Genomic DNA, 17627 nt, shown 5'->3' on the forward strand with positions numbered 1-17627 from the left:
ATTTGCCTGTTCATCAGGGTTACACAGATAACTGAGTACTTAATTATGTTGGATAAGGTCAAATCTGGACTTGTCTTATGAAGAGTTCGATGACCCAAATTAACAGTTTGGAAATATTGGGGTACAATATCAGTGAACTCCACAACCAATAATCAGTCTGCAATGATATGCAGCTAATTGAAGGAGGAATAGACTTGGGAAGAAGAAGAAGAAGAAGAAGAAGAAGAAGAAGAAGAAGAAGAAGAAGAAGAAGAAGAAGAAGAAGAAGAAGAAGAAGAAGAAGAAGAAGAAGAAGTTAAAGAAGAAGAAGTTAAAGAAGAAGAGGAAGATAAAGATATAAACTTCAGTCTGTTTTCCCACGTCCGACGCGATTAAAAAAACAAAACAAGACAACAGCGACATCGAGCTTCCACCTCCCTGGTCTGAGTACTGCTTTGTGAACTTAATTTTATAGGCCTATAGCGCCCCTACCTCGTAAAAAAACACGCATTTGTGGAATTTACATGCAATGGTGCAGGTCGGTGGTCTGTGATTGAACACGATTTTGAACGATTTGAACGGGGCGGGGGGGGGGGCATCGTTTGATGCAGGGACCTTGATAACGCACTTCCCCTCTAAGCTCTCTTTAATGATCTCTTGTACGATCCTCAGCGTTGTAAGCGGCACTAGGCATTTTGTTACCTTACGTGCATTGTGATTCGTCCCTATTACGTATTGGAGCGTTATGCGTCCAATGGTGTACAGCGATACACAGATTTACACTGTACGTATCAGTCTCATAGCTCAATTCACACATTAAAACTATAGGCCGAAAGACGCTTGGCGCCAGGCGATAGCACCGGCCCGGTAAGTTGTAAAGCTGAAATTATGCTAATTTTAAAGCAGATGCAGTGTATATGTGTACATGTAGGTGGAAAGTAAAATTATTGACGTCTTACTCGGGCTATGATTAACAATTCATTTTGAAAACTTTTATTTTATCGTCTAATGTAGAGCAGAAATGAAAAGCGTTGGGCAATTAGCTTTACAGTCCCAGATACTGAGCTGCGCGTGGGTCATAAACGTCACAATTAGAATTAACCCCGGCCCGCGCCCCATACATGCCACTAACCAGTGAAAGAATAACTTGTGGGTTTGAGTGTGAATATCATCTAGAGTTAGAGACCAACCAGTGTATGCATGTCAAGTAGAGAGTACAAGGTAGAACTCTTTTCTAGTGGTTGATCAGTTTTCAAGTGGCAAAGCGCACAGAACTGAGAAGAGAATGAGTTTCTGTCCCGGCCGTCTGACCATCATTTTTTGGTTATTCTTCTTCTTCTTCTTCTGATTAAGTCTGCCTCCTTTAATAGACTGAAGATTCTTGCAGACTGGTGCTATTTACATCATAATACAATTTATTTACAGATATTTACAAGCACATAGAAAATTTGACGAAAATAACTAGCCACTGTGATCAACCGTTAGGCGGTTTCGTAATGAACCCACAGATGGCGCTGAAACAATTTCTGACGACAGGGAATTCCAGTTCCTTACAGTTCTTGGGAAGAACGAATGGCGCTGCGATTCAGTTCTCGAATATGGTACCTGATAGGAGTGTGGTTGCGAGGCTCTCGTCAACTGAGTAGCCTGTTTGATAATATAATTACATGTAGTCCTGTGCTGAAATAGGAGTAAGATTATTGTGTACTGTACGAGCTGAAATTTTCGCGGTGGTTTTATTTTCGCGAATTTCGCGAATCGCCTTTGAACCGCGAAAATAACAACACGCGAATATAACAACGCGCAAATAGCTATGTTCAGTTAGACCGTCGCAACCGCGAAATTAACAACACGCGCAAATGTCCTCCCAGTAGCAATTCGCGAAAATATCTGTACGCGAAAATTTCAGCTCGTACAGTATTTTGAACATCATAATTAGCCTGTCATTTTCTCTGCGCTGTTCCAGAGTAGTCCAATCAAGTTCCTGTAGCATTCTGGTGACACGCGAGGTGTTATGGTAGTGATTTAAAGTGAATCGCGCAGCTCTTCTCTGGACCATTTCCACTTGGTGGATTAGGTTCTTGGTAGATGGGTCCCAAACTGTGGAAGCATACTCAACAATTGGTCGAACCAACATTTTGTAAGCTGTGGCTTTAACATCAGAAGATTTCATGCGAAGATTGCATCTTAGAAACGAAAGCACGTTATTGGCTTTATATTTATTGACAGTATTGTTGATGTGTTGGGTCCACTTCAAATCAGAAGTGATGGTTACACCCAAGTACTTCACGGACTCAACAGATTCAAGAGGGGCGTTATTTAGATGATACACGTGTTGCACCTTTCTTCTTTTCCTAGATATTGTCAAAACCTTACACTTATATGTGTTTAAATCCATCATCCATTTTTTCGCCCAGTCACCAATTTTGTTTAAGTCCTCTTGAAGATTTTGCGTATGATTTTGATTGTCGAAATGCTACACCTAGCCTAAAAGGCTACAGTACAAAAGGCCAGTAATTTCTGTTTTATTGAGATATTTCCATTTAAACATTAGTAGAATCTAGACTCTAAATCATAATTATTATTATTATTTTGCATTTCAACAAGCGTTTACTAAAATCTACCCATAATAGACCACTCGGCTAAATCGTGATATCGGTCCCCTCTTGTTCTGCGTGTGCATCTTCACTATGTGCAAAGTCTATGGAGATTGAAAGCAGTCACCAGCTATGACAAAATGAATGGCAGTGATTGGAGCAGGGACCTATTTCATGATAATGCCCATGTCTAGTTTTACAGCTGTAAACATACATATGAAATAGTCTAATTTGTAAATAATTCTTATACTACTAGAGTCTACCAAGCCAAGCAAATTTTACTGTCATTTTTACAGAGGTCTAAATCATTTTCTTTGCAGTGCAGTGTAGAGTCCATTGTTGGTGCCACGCGCGCCAGGCACCAGTTGTGCCATGGCATGCCATGATGATGTTCTTGGCACCATTAACTGGCAGTCAATTCCAGCCAAAAGTTGCATTTTTCCAATTGTTTAAATTTCTTTTTTTAAGCAATTTTGTTTATACTGTTTATAAGTATACAGTTTAAGATTCACAAAATCACACTAATATTTACTATACCCTCATTCATGCATAAAATACACAATGTGCACTTTGTTGCACTTTGGTACTAAGAGTTCATAGAAAGTATACAACTTTCACTCATCCCTGGCTCCTTGCATGCAAAGGATGCTGATGAGAAATTCCACTGTCCATGTGACCTCCAAGCAGTAATTTTCCATTAGCTGAATTGTTTTAGATGCTGCAGTGAATCGGTGAGGCACGGAATACATTTCAACGTGTGTATGTTCGATGTCCCATAAGTCACAGTTTTTAGCATTAAGTTTCCCTCATACATGTATGCTGCCATAGACTCCTGCATACAAGCATTGGACTTTTTTATCTACCACAGTACATGCTTGCATCAACAAATCAAGCTGCATCTGCATTGGACTTGAAATAGCTCTACTGGGGGGACATACAATTAAGTCCCATAAGTCACAAGTTCCATAAGTCACACATACAGTTCGTAAACCATGCCACCCAAAAGCTGTGAACGACGGCAAAGAGAGAGACGAGAACGCTTAAAAGCTGGAGGGCAGTATGCTTACTATAAGAAAAAACAGTCAGAATATCATAGGCAGTGGAAACAACGAAAAAAAAACTTGCAATGTCTGCAGCCCAGAAAAAGGAGAAAACTGAATATGAACGCCAACGCAAAGCTGAGTACAGTTGAGTTGGTTTGTTTCACTCTAGCTTTTACTCATTTTTTTAGGTCCAGATCACTCTCTTGGTTTTCTTGTCTATCTCCCTTGGAGTATGCATTCACTGTTTTACATATATATATGATGTGAACTTGGTCTTAGTCCCATGGAAACTATATGTATTGCAAATGTCCCATCAGTCACAAATGTAGTTGAGCATCAATTCAATTCATTTCAATTCAATTCCGGTTAATTATTAAATCCACTGATCAAAGCAGTCCGAAGACTGAAATATGACAGTTTACAAAGTATAAAATCGTCAGTTAACAATTATATGTCTAAAATGATGTATGGTATTGCACATAGAAATATGATTCATATATGAAATACGTAACTAATTACACATTTAAAAAAATTACACAGTATATAAAATGTAAAATTTAAATAATGAATTATTAAATATAAAGGAATTAAACATTGGATAACAAAGAGTTGTTACGGAAATTGTACCAAAAAAAAGGGATGGAATAAAGACTTTGGAGACACACACACACACACACACACAACCGCACACATACACACAAAAAAACAAAAACAAACGCAACTGATGTATGGAAAAAAACAACAACACTTGAGCACACAATGACACACACAATGCCCCGATCCGCATGCACACATGCATTCACACACTGACACAAACATGAAATACCTGTAAATATGCATATTAAATAACGAAATAGATTATCCTCAGTAAGCTCAGGACTAAAAACCATGCAGTGATATACACTCGTATGTATAGCGTTAATTGCTTATAAACAGTTTGGTTATTTGTGGGTCAATAAGATTACAATTCCACTGTCCATGTGACCTCCGAGCTGTTATTTTCCATTAGCTGTATTGTTTTAAATTGTATGTTTTGTACGTTTGTAGGGCAAAGCTACGAAGGGAGACGGATAGAGAAAAGCAACATTTATTTGTCCCATCTGTCACAAATATGTCCCATCATTATGTCCCATCAGTCACAATGGAAAGTGTGAACATACTAACTCTAATTGTTCATTGTTCATCTGTGTGCTAAACATTTACGATTGTAATTGTTTACTGATTTTTCTGTGCTCATTCGATTACAATTCTTAAAGCCTGTTGACTAGATAAGAAGCTTTAAAGTTGATTGATGTTCCCTGTACATGAAGTGCATGAAAAGATGTTTCTGCCTAAAGTTGAATTTATTTCTGACGCAATGGCATGTATTATTAAAGGTGTCATCTTAGGGAATATTTCTTCATGCTGAAATTTAGTTTAACAACTTAAAAAGTCATTTAGGTGAAATGTAAATTTCGTGAAATGAGATAGTGTCCCATCAGTCACATTCACTAGTCCCATAAGTCACACACGATTGCACACAACTACTGAAACAAATGAAATGAATCAAGTCCAATTCAAGTACTGTTAGTGAGCCCATTCACTGGTTAATCTTCAAGCCCAAATCTAAAAACTTTGTCATAAAACTGAGATAGTTATGGCAACTTAAACAAAAGAGCTCGATTTGTGTGGTCCGTAGATGTCCCATAAGTCACAATGACATTTCTGAAGATATAACACCCTATGCAACCAAGCTGAAAGCATATATTTTTGTATGTAGTAAGTATCAGCATTCCTCTTACAGTTTCAGAGCTGCCAACTAGTACTGATTTTCAGTAATTTCTACTGAAATTGGACAAGAATACTGAAGGTTACAAGCAAATTACTGATTTTAGAAATCATTGTCTGTGATAAATTCTATAACATTGTTAAGGATTACTGATTTTCACTCAAAAAAGGTGCAAATTACTGATTTTCAGCCGTCATAGTACTGAAAGGCTTTTACAAAAGTTGGCAGCTCTGCAGTTTAATAAAGTAAAACCATATTTGTGCAGCTACTATTCCAGATATGCACTTCAGTTATATGGAAAAAAGTATCAAATGTCCCATAAGTCACAATGGAATTGACCCCGATTTTGGGCCACTTTTTATCTTACACTGTATGAGGGCTTTCTATAGCTCAAGTCGGTAGAGCACTAGGCTAGCAATCCGGAGGTCTTGGGTTCGAATCCCAATGGAATCCCATTTTCTTTGCTCATTTTTCCACTATTAAATTAATTTTCTATAACGTTAGAGTCTACCTGGCTGTTGTAGCGTTGAATAATGTTCAAACAGAAATTGAGGATAGCATAGACAGGAATGTAATACATTGTAAGTGAATGATGTTTACAAGCAATTGAAACAGTCTTCTATCTTCTTCGAACCCTGTCACTTGTGGCAGTCATGAACTTGTATTGCTGTGTACGTTGTGACTGTTGATGTGTTACTTTTGACACTTAGGAAATAATTCTTTGTGCCACATTTATTAGCACGCCCGACTCAGTGGAAGGCTTTACCAACTCCACACATTTTGCTCTTAATTGTACAAATGCGCTCAAGTCAAACTGATCAATAAATCGCAATGTGCCACTGCATGGTAGACTGTCTTTATTTAAAGTGTCAAAGCCCATGCAGTAGTTTGTCATAAAGTTTACAATCACAGTAAAGCTTGAACTTTTCTCTAAGATGAAATAATAAAAAAGTCAGTTGAAAAAGTGCATGAGAATGGGTTTGGAAATGTGATGTAGATGGCCAAATATGGCCACACCCTCCTACTGTACATTGAGAAAAACAGTAACTTTTGCTTAAATGGCCTCTAACATCAGTTCATAGAATGACATGGTCCCATTAAAGGTATGGTACAGTATTGGTGGAGATGAGAATTGGGCTTGTAACTTTTTGCGAGATACCAAGAAAACACTTATGAAATAGTACAGAGGATACCATTTTAAGAGGAATTCAAAGTTTATTTGATGAAAATCGGGGTTGGAATGACTGAAACATCCAAAAACAAAGTAAAACAAAGCTATCGTAATAAAGTGTTGGTCCCACACTTATCAGAATCACTCTGTTTTGGATATCTCGGCCATTTCAAAACCAATTTTCATCAACTAAATGTTGAATTCCTCATAGAATTACATGCTCTTTCATATTTCATAAGAGGTTTCTCATTATCTCACAAAAAAATTTTAGAAACCTGAAATTAGGTCTAAACCAAAACAATACGATCCCTTTAAGCAAGGTTCAAGGAAGATGGTGGGAGCATGATTAAGATATGGAGCAAGTGTATGTGTATAAGCTACATGTAGGCATGATATTGTTTATATATATATATATATGTATGGGTAATTCCATTAAAAAGGGTCCCACTAGTGCTTCATATTGTCATTGCTTAAAAATTACATACAGTGTGTACCCTAAATCAATTTTACTTCTGAATACTCTTATTCAGGTAAGTATCTTCCTTTTCAAAGTGAAATATAGAAATTGCTTCTTCAAAGTTCCACATGAATTTTGACAAAAAGTGCAAAGTCACAACGTTTTTGGGCAAAATTGTGTGACATTTTACTGTAACACCAGTTAGACAGATTTACTTGTTTATGTCTAAACTCTATTTTAAGGGGTAAAAAATGATAAAAGACGAGCAAATTTTGAACACTATAAATATAATTCATGCATCAATTGATACACATTTGCGCACGTAAATCCCAAGAAAGACGTTTCACGTGTAAGTTTTGGTGTCCCCATAATTGCTTACACGAGAAACCTTAATTTATGAGTGTGGAATCCATATTAAGGACCAGTGTTGAACTGTTTGTTGTTATTTTAGTAGCAATCACATAGTTTAAAAGATTTCAAGAGAAAATTGGGGTAAAATAAATAAATTTGAAAAAAAGACCAAATTATAATTTTCACACACATGGCTTTGGTGTCCCCCCTAAATATTATGTCGGGGCACAGTGATAGCTAATTTTTTGTGTCTTATCACAACAATAATTGCTCGTCATTGGCATATTTTACAATATAGCTGTGGTTTCTTTGTAACAGGTATCAAAAATTGACCACTCTATTGATTTGGAAAAAAAAAAATGCAAAAATAATATTTGGTGTCCCCCTTACACAAGAAACATTGAAGAATCTTTTTCCTGGCCAAAAATAGGGGTTGTGTCATTTTTTCAATAGTATAGTTAATTTCTTACTTCAAAATAATCACTTCTATTGAAACAAACATAGAACTAGTTTGAAATATGTGGTAAGATGCCAAAATGGATGGTTCACTGTGTAAGGAGGACACGAATGGTGTCCCCTTTACATTGTGAACCAGTTTTTCCCCATACACTGCAATTTGATATGCTGCCTTCCTTCAATTTCAGTTTAGAATGTTAATTTTCAGTCAGTGTTCAAGGGACTTACTCAATATGAATGTTTTTTAAAGTTATTTTGAACAAAAATCTGATTTTCTGATTTTATTGGCAAAATAGGCATGTCACAAAGTGGGTCCCTATTTTATGGAATTACTATCTGATTGCCAGTACCCTACGATATATGCACCCACATAAAACTATGATACATTCTCTCTGTTATACTTCAGGAGTTGAGTTGAAGAGTTGAAAGGTGATATCCCACCAGCTTTTCTTTGTTTGTGATTCCCTCTAGTGATAGGCATACAAATACAATACAATACTGGAGAGATATTAGCACATGAGATTGAAAGTGTCATATTTCCATTGTTTCAATACAGCTGTAAATCTTTCATGTGTGTGGAAGAAATACCAGGTAGTATGAATAAAATTGGGTCAAAACTGTAATGACTTTTCTTCCTGACGGAATATTATACTGTCAAATGGCCTATTTTTGGACACCAAACTTAGGTGTGACATGAACTTACAGCATTGGGGAAGACACCAGTTTGTGCTCATATACTTATTTCTATCGAATACATATCCTTTTTAAGGTACAGTGTATGATTCCCTTCAAATATGTTTGTACATGTACCTTGCCATGAACGTTAAAAAAAGCACTGAAAATGCAGAAGAGTGGCTTAAATTGCCAATCCTCATGAGTATAATGTGTGTTACTCTTAAAGTAGTCCAAAGAGCTGTAATTTACCAATACAACTGGGTACTCAAACTGAAATTCGTGAATATTTTCTGGTGTCCACAGTAACACGTGTTATACCTGAATTTTTGATAAGCAGTACTTTATACCTTTAATTGCTGTATCTGCATCCTCAAATTTTGCACCTGAAATTAACTCATGAAGGTGTATCAAAAACATGCGAAGTGAAACTTCAAAATTCAGAATTTAAATCTTGGAATTACTGCTACAGCTTTCAGTGTGGCAAAAGAACCTTTAATTGTGGCTGTACTGATATGTTTTCTTGCCTTTGTCATTTATTGTTTGTTTGTTTTTTACACACATTCTCTTATACAACTGCCTATGTGGCAAGAATTAGATTTTTACTTTTTCGATGCCTGGAGTTGAGACCTTCCTGTTTATTTTTAAATAAGTATTAACTGGTATTACTTTTATAGTGTATCATGAACTGCATTGTTTCCTATCGTTGTTTATTATGTATAAATTCATTACTTTCATTAATTATTTCCTATCATTGGTGTGGAAGAAAAAAAGAAGTGACATCTGTTTCAAATATTTGTCATCTTGATTGTGCTCTGGTTTACTGTAGCTCTTAGGAAAGCAAACCGTATTCATATGGGCCCTGTTTGTGACTTCCTTTGATGTACGATATACAGGATGGTTCCACATACCTCTCATGAGGTAGACATAACTTCTGCTCCAGACTTGTTTGGTACGTTAGAAGTCCCTTACTCGAAACAGTCAAGATGACACGATCCAAGACAACCCAGAGTGCCATTCAGGTGACCTACCCTCCTGGGGCTAAAGAATTGACCCCTGACCTTTCCAAGGATGAAATGGTCAGAAGGCTAAAGGTATGTTTAGCTATTGACACGCCCTTCAAGTATATTATGCCTGTAGTGTCATGTCAACTGGCAATTGCGATTATCTGCCCAATTCAAAATATTGTGTGGTACGATACTTTTGTATTTTGTTTTGGTTTTGTTCTGTTTTGTTTTTGTTGAAGAGGTATTGCAAGTTGTATTGATCATGTGAAGTCAACAAAGTAGTCTCTACAAATTCTTTTAGTACAAGAATAGTGCATCTATGCGCATTTATCACATTTCTTGCCTCCTTTTTGTTCATTTAAGACAATCTAGTTCTTGTGTAAAGTTGCAAGGAATGTTATTTCACTGTTTTTATTTTTCCCTATGGATACCAGTTTTTAGGGGATGTGTTTCAGTCCTGGATTTCATATACCCTTTTTTGATATTATTTTTATTATAATCTTTGTGAAAATGTAAAAGTGCATACTGGATTTAATTCAATTACACCCTGAAGAATAGCCTTAGCTAAAGCTATCAACCCTGATGAATGGTCAAATGGGCTCTTATCCATAGATGTTGGCCAGGGTGTTCCAAGACATGGAGCAAGAGGAGGATACCACAGCCTATGAGCCCCTGGCACTCCACTTGCTGGAGCCCTTCCTCTTCAAGCACCCCAGCAAGGATGTCCGGCTCCTTGTTGCCTGTTGCCTTGCTGATGTCTTCAGGATCTTTGCTCCCGAAGCTCCGTATCGGACAGCAGAACAGCTCAAGGTATGGGACCTCTCCAGACACTAAAAGGACAGTTTTACAACTGTGTACTGTGTACACCATTTATTCCGCAGGGTTTTTATTTTTGCAAATTTTGTGATTCCTGTGCTCTTTGCAAATTGTAAAACACACAAAAATATTGACTCTGATCCTGACTTGAGTGCGACATGCATGTGTGAGTATTTGTACATTTCTCCATCCATTACTGTACTCCATGATCACAAATTCAACCACTCGCAAAATTGTTGAGAAGGCCCGATTCATGAAAAATTATACTCGTTACATACAGCAAGTATACAGTGTAGTGTAACTGCTGCACAGGTCAAGCCTCAAATCTGTTCATAGTGGCCCGTTAAGGAAAACACAAACAGTGACCACCACTGACAAATTTCCATACATGAAATACTGCATGCATCTATAGGGAGATTTTTCTTTTTCTTTTTTGCCAATGCATACAAATGGCTTTTATAATTATATGCAAGTGGTTGACCAACACATTATTTACATTACTGCTTTGGTACATAGTTCCAGAGTAACCTCTTAATTTTGGGGTAGTTTGTAAGCCATTTCTGTGGAGATTTACAATGTACTTCAAGCAAACTGCATCTCCAAATGAAATTAATGTTCTGCTCTATTTTTGCATCAAGCCTTTTGTTGAATTTCATTACACATGTTCCAGTTGTGCCTCACACTCCTATCTGCAGTATCCCAAGTAGGACTAAAAAAAAAAAAAAAAAAAAAAAAAAACACCAAACAAACAAACAAACATGCATGCATGAAAATCATGGATCTATTCCCCTTCCCTCCACTACTTCAGTTGATCTTCCAGTTCCTGAACAAGCAGATTTGGGGGCTGGAGAATGTGGATGGACCTTCATGGAAGCGATACTTCTACCTCCTGGAGAACCTGGCTATGGTGAAGTCCTTCAACATCTGTATGGAGCTGGAGGACTCGGCTGAGGTCTTTGTGGAGCTCTTCACCATTCTCTTCAGTATCATCAAGTAGGTGGTCACAGTGTGTGTGTGTTTTATACATCACTTTCAGAATGAAGTCCTCTCATTGGTGGATTGATATGGCAGGAGTCCTCGTCCAGAGGTCATAGTAAAGTGTCTTAACCCGTTGAAGACTAGTCCCAAATATACTCAGGCTGGTGTCAGTAGGAAATGTGCATTAAGCAGCATTATAGCAAAATCAGCATATCCTCAATGAGTTAATTGTAAAAAGGTGAATGCCTGCTGCGAATGACCATATGCACATTTGCATTTGATCTGTGCAGTAAATTAAAAAATACATCAGTCTGCAATACTGAAATTATATCCACATAACAATTTGAGTCACTTCATGGGCATGCCAAAGTACATGCCACTTTATCCTCTTCTTTCCAAAATCAGCCTTCCTTTCTACTGTTTCTGTATCACAATGACTGTAGGACCCTGTAGACATCATCACATTTCGCATTATTTTGGGTGTTACAATCGGGAGTGGATTGCATGATATGCAAACATTAGGAAAATTCCCAGCTGAAAACACATACAAATATACCAGGTACTTGCATGAATAAATGTCACTTGTTACATTTTCCACCTGCAGCGAGAACCACACCCCCAAAGTACGGACCTTCATGCTGGACGTGATGTGCCCCCTCATCTCAGAGAATGACGTGGTGCCCCCGGAGCTGCTCGAGGTGATTCTGTCCAACCTGCTGGACTCCAAGCAGCTCCAGCATCCCCAGGCACACGAGCTGGCCCGCGATCTCGTCAAGCGCACCTCCACCAGCATCGAACCTTCCATTCAGGCTGTGAGTCCTTTTCCATCCTTCTCTTTTCGTTCATTCTTCCTCTCCGCCTCTTCTTCTCCTTCCCTCTTCCTCATCTCTACTTCTTTTCTCTTCCATTTTCTTTTTTCTCTCTCTCTTGTTTACCCTCATCATCTTTTCTTCTTTACCTTTCTTCCTCTTTTCTTCTTCTTTTCCTCTTTTTTCCTTCTTTTTACCTCATCTCTTCCTTTCCTAGACCCCTTCTCCTTTCCTCCTTTATTCATCCCCCTTACCTTGTCTTCCTCTCTGCCCCTCCTCTTTCCCTCCTCTCTTCATTTTTTCCCTTCTCTTCTCCTTTCCTCCTCTTTCCTCTCCTCTTCCACTTTATCTCTCATCCCATTTCCTCCTCTCTTCCTCTTTTCTGCTCTGTACCTCTTCTCTCCTTCTCTCTCTATGTATATTCCCCCTTTTGTCTTCTCTGCCTCTCCTTTTTTTTTTCTTTTTTCTCTCCTCCCCTTTCCTCCTCTGTCCCTCCCCTGTTTTCTCCTCTTAACCTGGTATTTCTCCCCCCCCCCCCCTCCTCTCCTTCTTGTCTACCATCTCGGCAATCATCCCAGTCCAAGCATATTCAGAAATCAAGTAATTGTCTAAGGATTATGAACTTTTGAGTTGTCTCTGCTAGGACTGAAGAAGAAAAAGTCGTATGTCCTGTCTCGGCTCATCCATGCAATAATCTATAAGATTGCATGTTGAGGATCACACAGTCATGCACAAGAATACCTCAGCTTTTACTCTTACTTTGTATTACAGGATTCATTTTACCAATATACATTTCATGTAAGTCAGAGTCCTTTCAACAAAAGAAGAATCGCGTGTGACATTAGCTTGTGACTTTTATGGCTAGCAATCTCAGACAACACTGCATTTCAAGAGAAACTAAAGCTTCTGTTAATTGCTTTGGAATGTGTCTTAATCGTTGCCATCTCCCAAGTGGCCATGTGTACACATAACACAGAGACAGACCACAGTGTTGTCACATTGCGCTCTCTCATAAATTCATAATTCACAACCTGTTTAATTGACATAGTTTGTGGTAATGCCATGTGTTGCCCACTCTGCATCTTCCACCTGCAGTTTTTCAACAACGTCCTGATCCTGGGTCGAAGTTCAACCAGTGACCTTGCGAGCCACACCTACGAGCTGATCTACCAGCTGCATACCATCTCGAGCAACCTGCTTCTAGCTGTCCTTCCTCAGCTGGAGTTCAAGCTCAAGGTAAAGATCAACAACCCTGTGAACATCAATATCTCTCTCTATTACTGTACATGCTGTTAATTTTTGCGAGGATTTAATTTTTGTGAATTTTGCGAATCACTGTTGGACTGCAAATTTAAGAACAAACGGAAATATCTAAACTGACAGGCATTAGTGCAATATGATAGCGTCGATGTCAAAATTGTGAAAACAACATCTCGCGAAAATGTCTGTGACCTCTTCATTCGCGAAAATAACAGCTTATACAGTATCATCTCACGGGTCATGGCTGTAGTGCATGCTCTGCTCTGTTATCACCATGACTTATGTACTGATTTTACTGAGATGTTTAGCAAACTGCATCTGACTCCTTAAGTTGCTCAACATTGGAGTGATAAGAGACAGTCGTATGTGTGTATATGTGTGTGTGCATGCCCTGAAGTGTTGACCAGTCTAGAAAATTATACCAGCTCGCCATGGCCACATGCTAGCCATGAGTATTTATGGCGAAGTGATCAAACAGTCGCAGATTATGTCCAGCTGCACTTGAAATGGGTCGATATGTCTCGTCATTTTGAGTGCACCACTTTAGATGTATGCGTGCTAGAGGTCTGTGCTGTCTCTGACAAAATATTCAGATTTTAGGTCACGTCAGCAGGTGGTCAGTGAGCAGCTTACACAATAAGCATAGACCTACTCTCATGTAAGTTTGGCTTTGTGTATTTGAGTGTATATGTCAGTATACTGTTTATCAAAATGTCAATTCCTATGTTTGCTAAAGACATTACAGTATGAAGTCATTGAAAAGATGCAAGTATAAGAAGGCTTTCAGAAAGAATGTGGCATCCATATCACTAGCATGAATAGACAGGAAATGAATAAATAAATTTAGACCCCAACACTCAAGTCCTCTTATAGGTAATGTGTAATAGTATTACCAAGCAGTGTTTTCACTTTATTTGTATCTGAACTTCTCTAATGTATTGATTGATGTTTTGATTACAGAGCAACGAGGAGCGCGAGAGATTGGCAGTAACGAAGCTCCTTGGGAGGATGTTTTCTGACAGAGACTCAGATCTGGCAACTCAGAACAAACCGCTGTGGAGTTGCTTTCTTGGAAGGTATATTGTGATCTATCTATGTAGTTCTTTTCATGACAAAGAAATGTAGAAGACAGTGCATTTACAAAAGCAAAAACCAGGAGTATTGTCTCGATACTAGAAACTTGTCCGCTGGTTATTTCAAGTATGTTCACGAATACAGTCTTTGCAACAGTTCTCATATGTTTCCTATTTCTTCACCATCGATACCCTATCAATGTCGGCTTCCTTCACTGTTACCTAAAATAAGAGCGATTACAGGCAAGGATAAATGTAAAGCAATTGTTGCAATTCGTTATATGAAGTAAAGTATCCTACTTTAGTTCCTGAATATTTCAAGTATGTTCACGAATACAGTCTTTGCAACAGTTCTCATATGTTTCCTATTTCTTCACCATCGATACCCTATCAATGTCGGCTTCCTTCACTGTTACCTAAAATAAGAGCGATTACAGGCAAGGATAAATGTAAAGCAATTGTTGCAATTCGTTATATGAAGTAAAGTATCCTACTTTAGTTCCTGATCAATTGTGAGTCATTAGAACAATTCCCATGCATGGTGGGATATTGTAGTCACTTTTTTTGTCAGTACATAGACATATGCCGTTTCGTTCATCTCTTCAAATTCTTTTGTGTAATACTGCTAATCAGTGGGTGGTTACTAAGTTTATGCATAATATTTGAGTGATTGAATAGGGTATTTTCCTTAGTAGTTGTTTCCTTAGTAGTTCAAAGTAAACTGTTTCACATGCCTACTTCCTCATCCCCAGATTCAGTGACATCAGCATACCCATTCGGATGGAGTGTGTCAAGTTCGTGCCCCAGTTTTTCTCCCACCATCCCTACCTCATCACAGAGGATCTTGAAGGTACAGTATTCCACCTACCCACTTGTGGCCTTTTTGAATGTTTGTTCTTTGTTTTATACACTATGCAGCAGAATTGAGGTTCACCACATACAACATGCAGTAGGTAAAACATTGTCAACCAGGTGCTGATGGTGTCATTTGATAAAAAGCAGCAGATCTCGTATGTGTTTGACGTTGCTGTGTATTTGCATAGACTGGGTGTAGAATTCACATCAGTTATACACAATATTGTGATGTAAAGTTTTTCTTCTGGCAGTAGATGTTTTGAAGTGGCACATGAAAAAGCATGGCTGTACGTTCCAACTTTTTGTGTGAAACTTATTCATTCAAGTTGGTAAGCAATCATTGTGCAATGAGGCAGAAGTTTCAAGCCATGCAGGAATTTGATTCTCACATTGCATATTCAAAATTCTGATCTATTGTAATTGCTACATCTATTCTACACATTATTCTTGTTGAGTTTCCGTCTATTCAGGTCATTTAATTGCCTGAAAGAAAGAACAAATCTCAGAAACTTAAATATCACAACAAATTTCAGAAAAAAAGACATGAAGCAATTGCAGACACCATGGCATTATCTCACTGGCTTTATTTGTTCTTGTTTTCAAACTTGTGTAGACCGCTTGAGAGAACGGGCTCACGATACGGATGAAGGCGTTAGGCAGGAGGTAGTGACTGCCATCGTGACAGCTGCCAAACGTGACATCGCAAATGTGAAGGACAGCATGCTGATACTTGTAAAGGAGAGAACTCTGGACAAAAAGGTGAGGGAACAAAGAGGGTGCACTGAAAAAAAAAGGACCTCAAATATTTGTCTGTTCAGGCTGAGAGGGATTGGCATTGAACAGAAAAATTTAACCACTGTGGCCAGATGTTTACAACCACATTATTTTTATCCTCTTCTCTACTTTCTTGTCTTGCTGTTGGATCTTCATCACATTATTCTTATCACCAACCCATTTTTTTTTTCATTAATCGTTCTGCTTTTGCACAAATATAATGATTAAACCAGCAATGCAAATAAGGCCAAATCCATGTTTTGTTTTTCTTGCATTGTTGGTATCGTTGAGAATACCCTGAGCATACAGAGTAAGAACACCTGTGAACTATATGAATTACATGATATTAAGCACTGATGATGGACAAAGATATCTGGGTAAGGTATTATGTGCTCGATCATGGATGCTTCGAAAGTAGTAGACTAGTAATAGTAGATAAAATGCTTGGGAGCACAATTACAAAAATTAATTACCTTTGAATTTATAGAATTTAAACTTCAAAGACTTGGACTCTTAGCATCAGGCTGTTGTAATCTAAGAGCATATTAATTTTTAGTCACTTTGAAATTTGTGTTTCCATCCTCATCCTGCAGTGGAGGATTCGAAAGGAGGCTGTCCTTGGGCTCGGCCACATCTTCAAGAAATGGTACCACTCTCAGGACCTCGGCACAGCGGAGAAACAGCGGCTGGTATGGATTCGGGACAAGATCCTGCACATGTACTACCAGCCAAACATTGAAGACAGGTAACAGCATCTTGATGTGTACACCTCCTCACCAAGCACTGATTATTTATTGTGTAATTTCAGGAGAATCCATTTTAACAATCTCGCTGTGCTGGAAGTCATGTTACCAAAGCTCACAATATTTCTTTAGTTTGTGTTCCTCCTCATGCAAAATTTTTAGAAAGATTCAACTGCTACAGCATGGTCTTTATGGTGGGCTTTGCAGGGAGTTTTTGGAGTAGTTGAATGGCAACTTTGACTTCGCTTTTCTTGGGTTTTTTTTTTTTTTTTTGGGGGGGGGGGGGGGAGGAGGGGGGTTATATCGCAGTTTTCAGTTTTCCAAGCAATGATTGATGACTATTATTCCCATTAATCCTTGTAGGTTGCTTGTGGAACGCATCTTCACCATGACCCTGGTCCCGTACACCATGGATGTGAAGGACAGGATGCTGCGGCTCTACCATCTCTTTGCTGCGGTGGACGAGAACTCCAGCAAGTATGTTTCCATCTCTTTATTCTCCTGTGGTGCTCCTCACTGCCTTACTCTCTGCACCGTCATGATGCGTTCGCGTGTCAGGTGGTTGGGAGAATATGTCATGCCTAGTTGATGACATGTGTTCCCCAACCTATGATTCCATTGGATTGTATATCTTTGGATGTATACACACCATCTGTGGATTATCTGTCTGTCTGTCTGTCTTTCACCATATCTCTCTCTGACTGTCTATCTATATTTTTTTCTTTCTATCTTTGCATTAGTCCCCCTTCTCATCAGTCTTTTTTCACCTTTTTCACTTCAATCTGCATTGATTATCACAATTGTTCATGTGATGTAAA

The 17627-nt window shown here is 38.3% G+C and overlaps 1 protein-coding gene across 1 annotated transcript in view; it reads left to right on the plus strand.

Annotated features, from left to right (window-relative positions):
- Positions 1–808: 808 nt before the first annotated feature.
- LOC140234605 (sister chromatid cohesion protein PDS5 homolog A-like) overlaps positions 809–17627 on the plus strand; it is a 40432-nt gene continuing 23613 nt past the window's right edge. Inside the window, exons 1-11 of the mRNA XM_072314633.1 lie at positions 809–846; positions 9391–9588; positions 10114–10311; positions 11126–11310; positions 11900–12107; positions 13200–13340; positions 14325–14440; positions 15190–15287; positions 15906–16051; positions 16660–16811; positions 17173–17286. Of these exons, the coding sequence (XP_072170734.1) occupies positions 9481–9588; positions 10114–10311; positions 11126–11310; positions 11900–12107; positions 13200–13340; positions 14325–14440; positions 15190–15287; positions 15906–16051; positions 16660–16811; positions 17173–17286 (1466 nt within the window). The 5' untranslated portion in view covers positions 809–846; positions 9391–9480. The remainder of the gene's footprint in view (positions 847–9390; positions 9589–10113; positions 10312–11125; positions 11311–11899; positions 12108–13199; positions 13341–14324; positions 14441–15189; positions 15288–15905; positions 16052–16659; positions 16812–17172; positions 17287–17627) is intronic.

This window comes from Diadema setosum, chromosome 11 (assembly GCF_964275005.1).
Source record: "Diadema setosum chromosome 11, eeDiaSeto1, whole genome shotgun sequence".
In the NCBI taxonomy this organism is placed as follows: domain Eukaryota; kingdom Metazoa; phylum Echinodermata; class Echinoidea; order Diadematoida; family Diadematidae; genus Diadema; species Diadema setosum.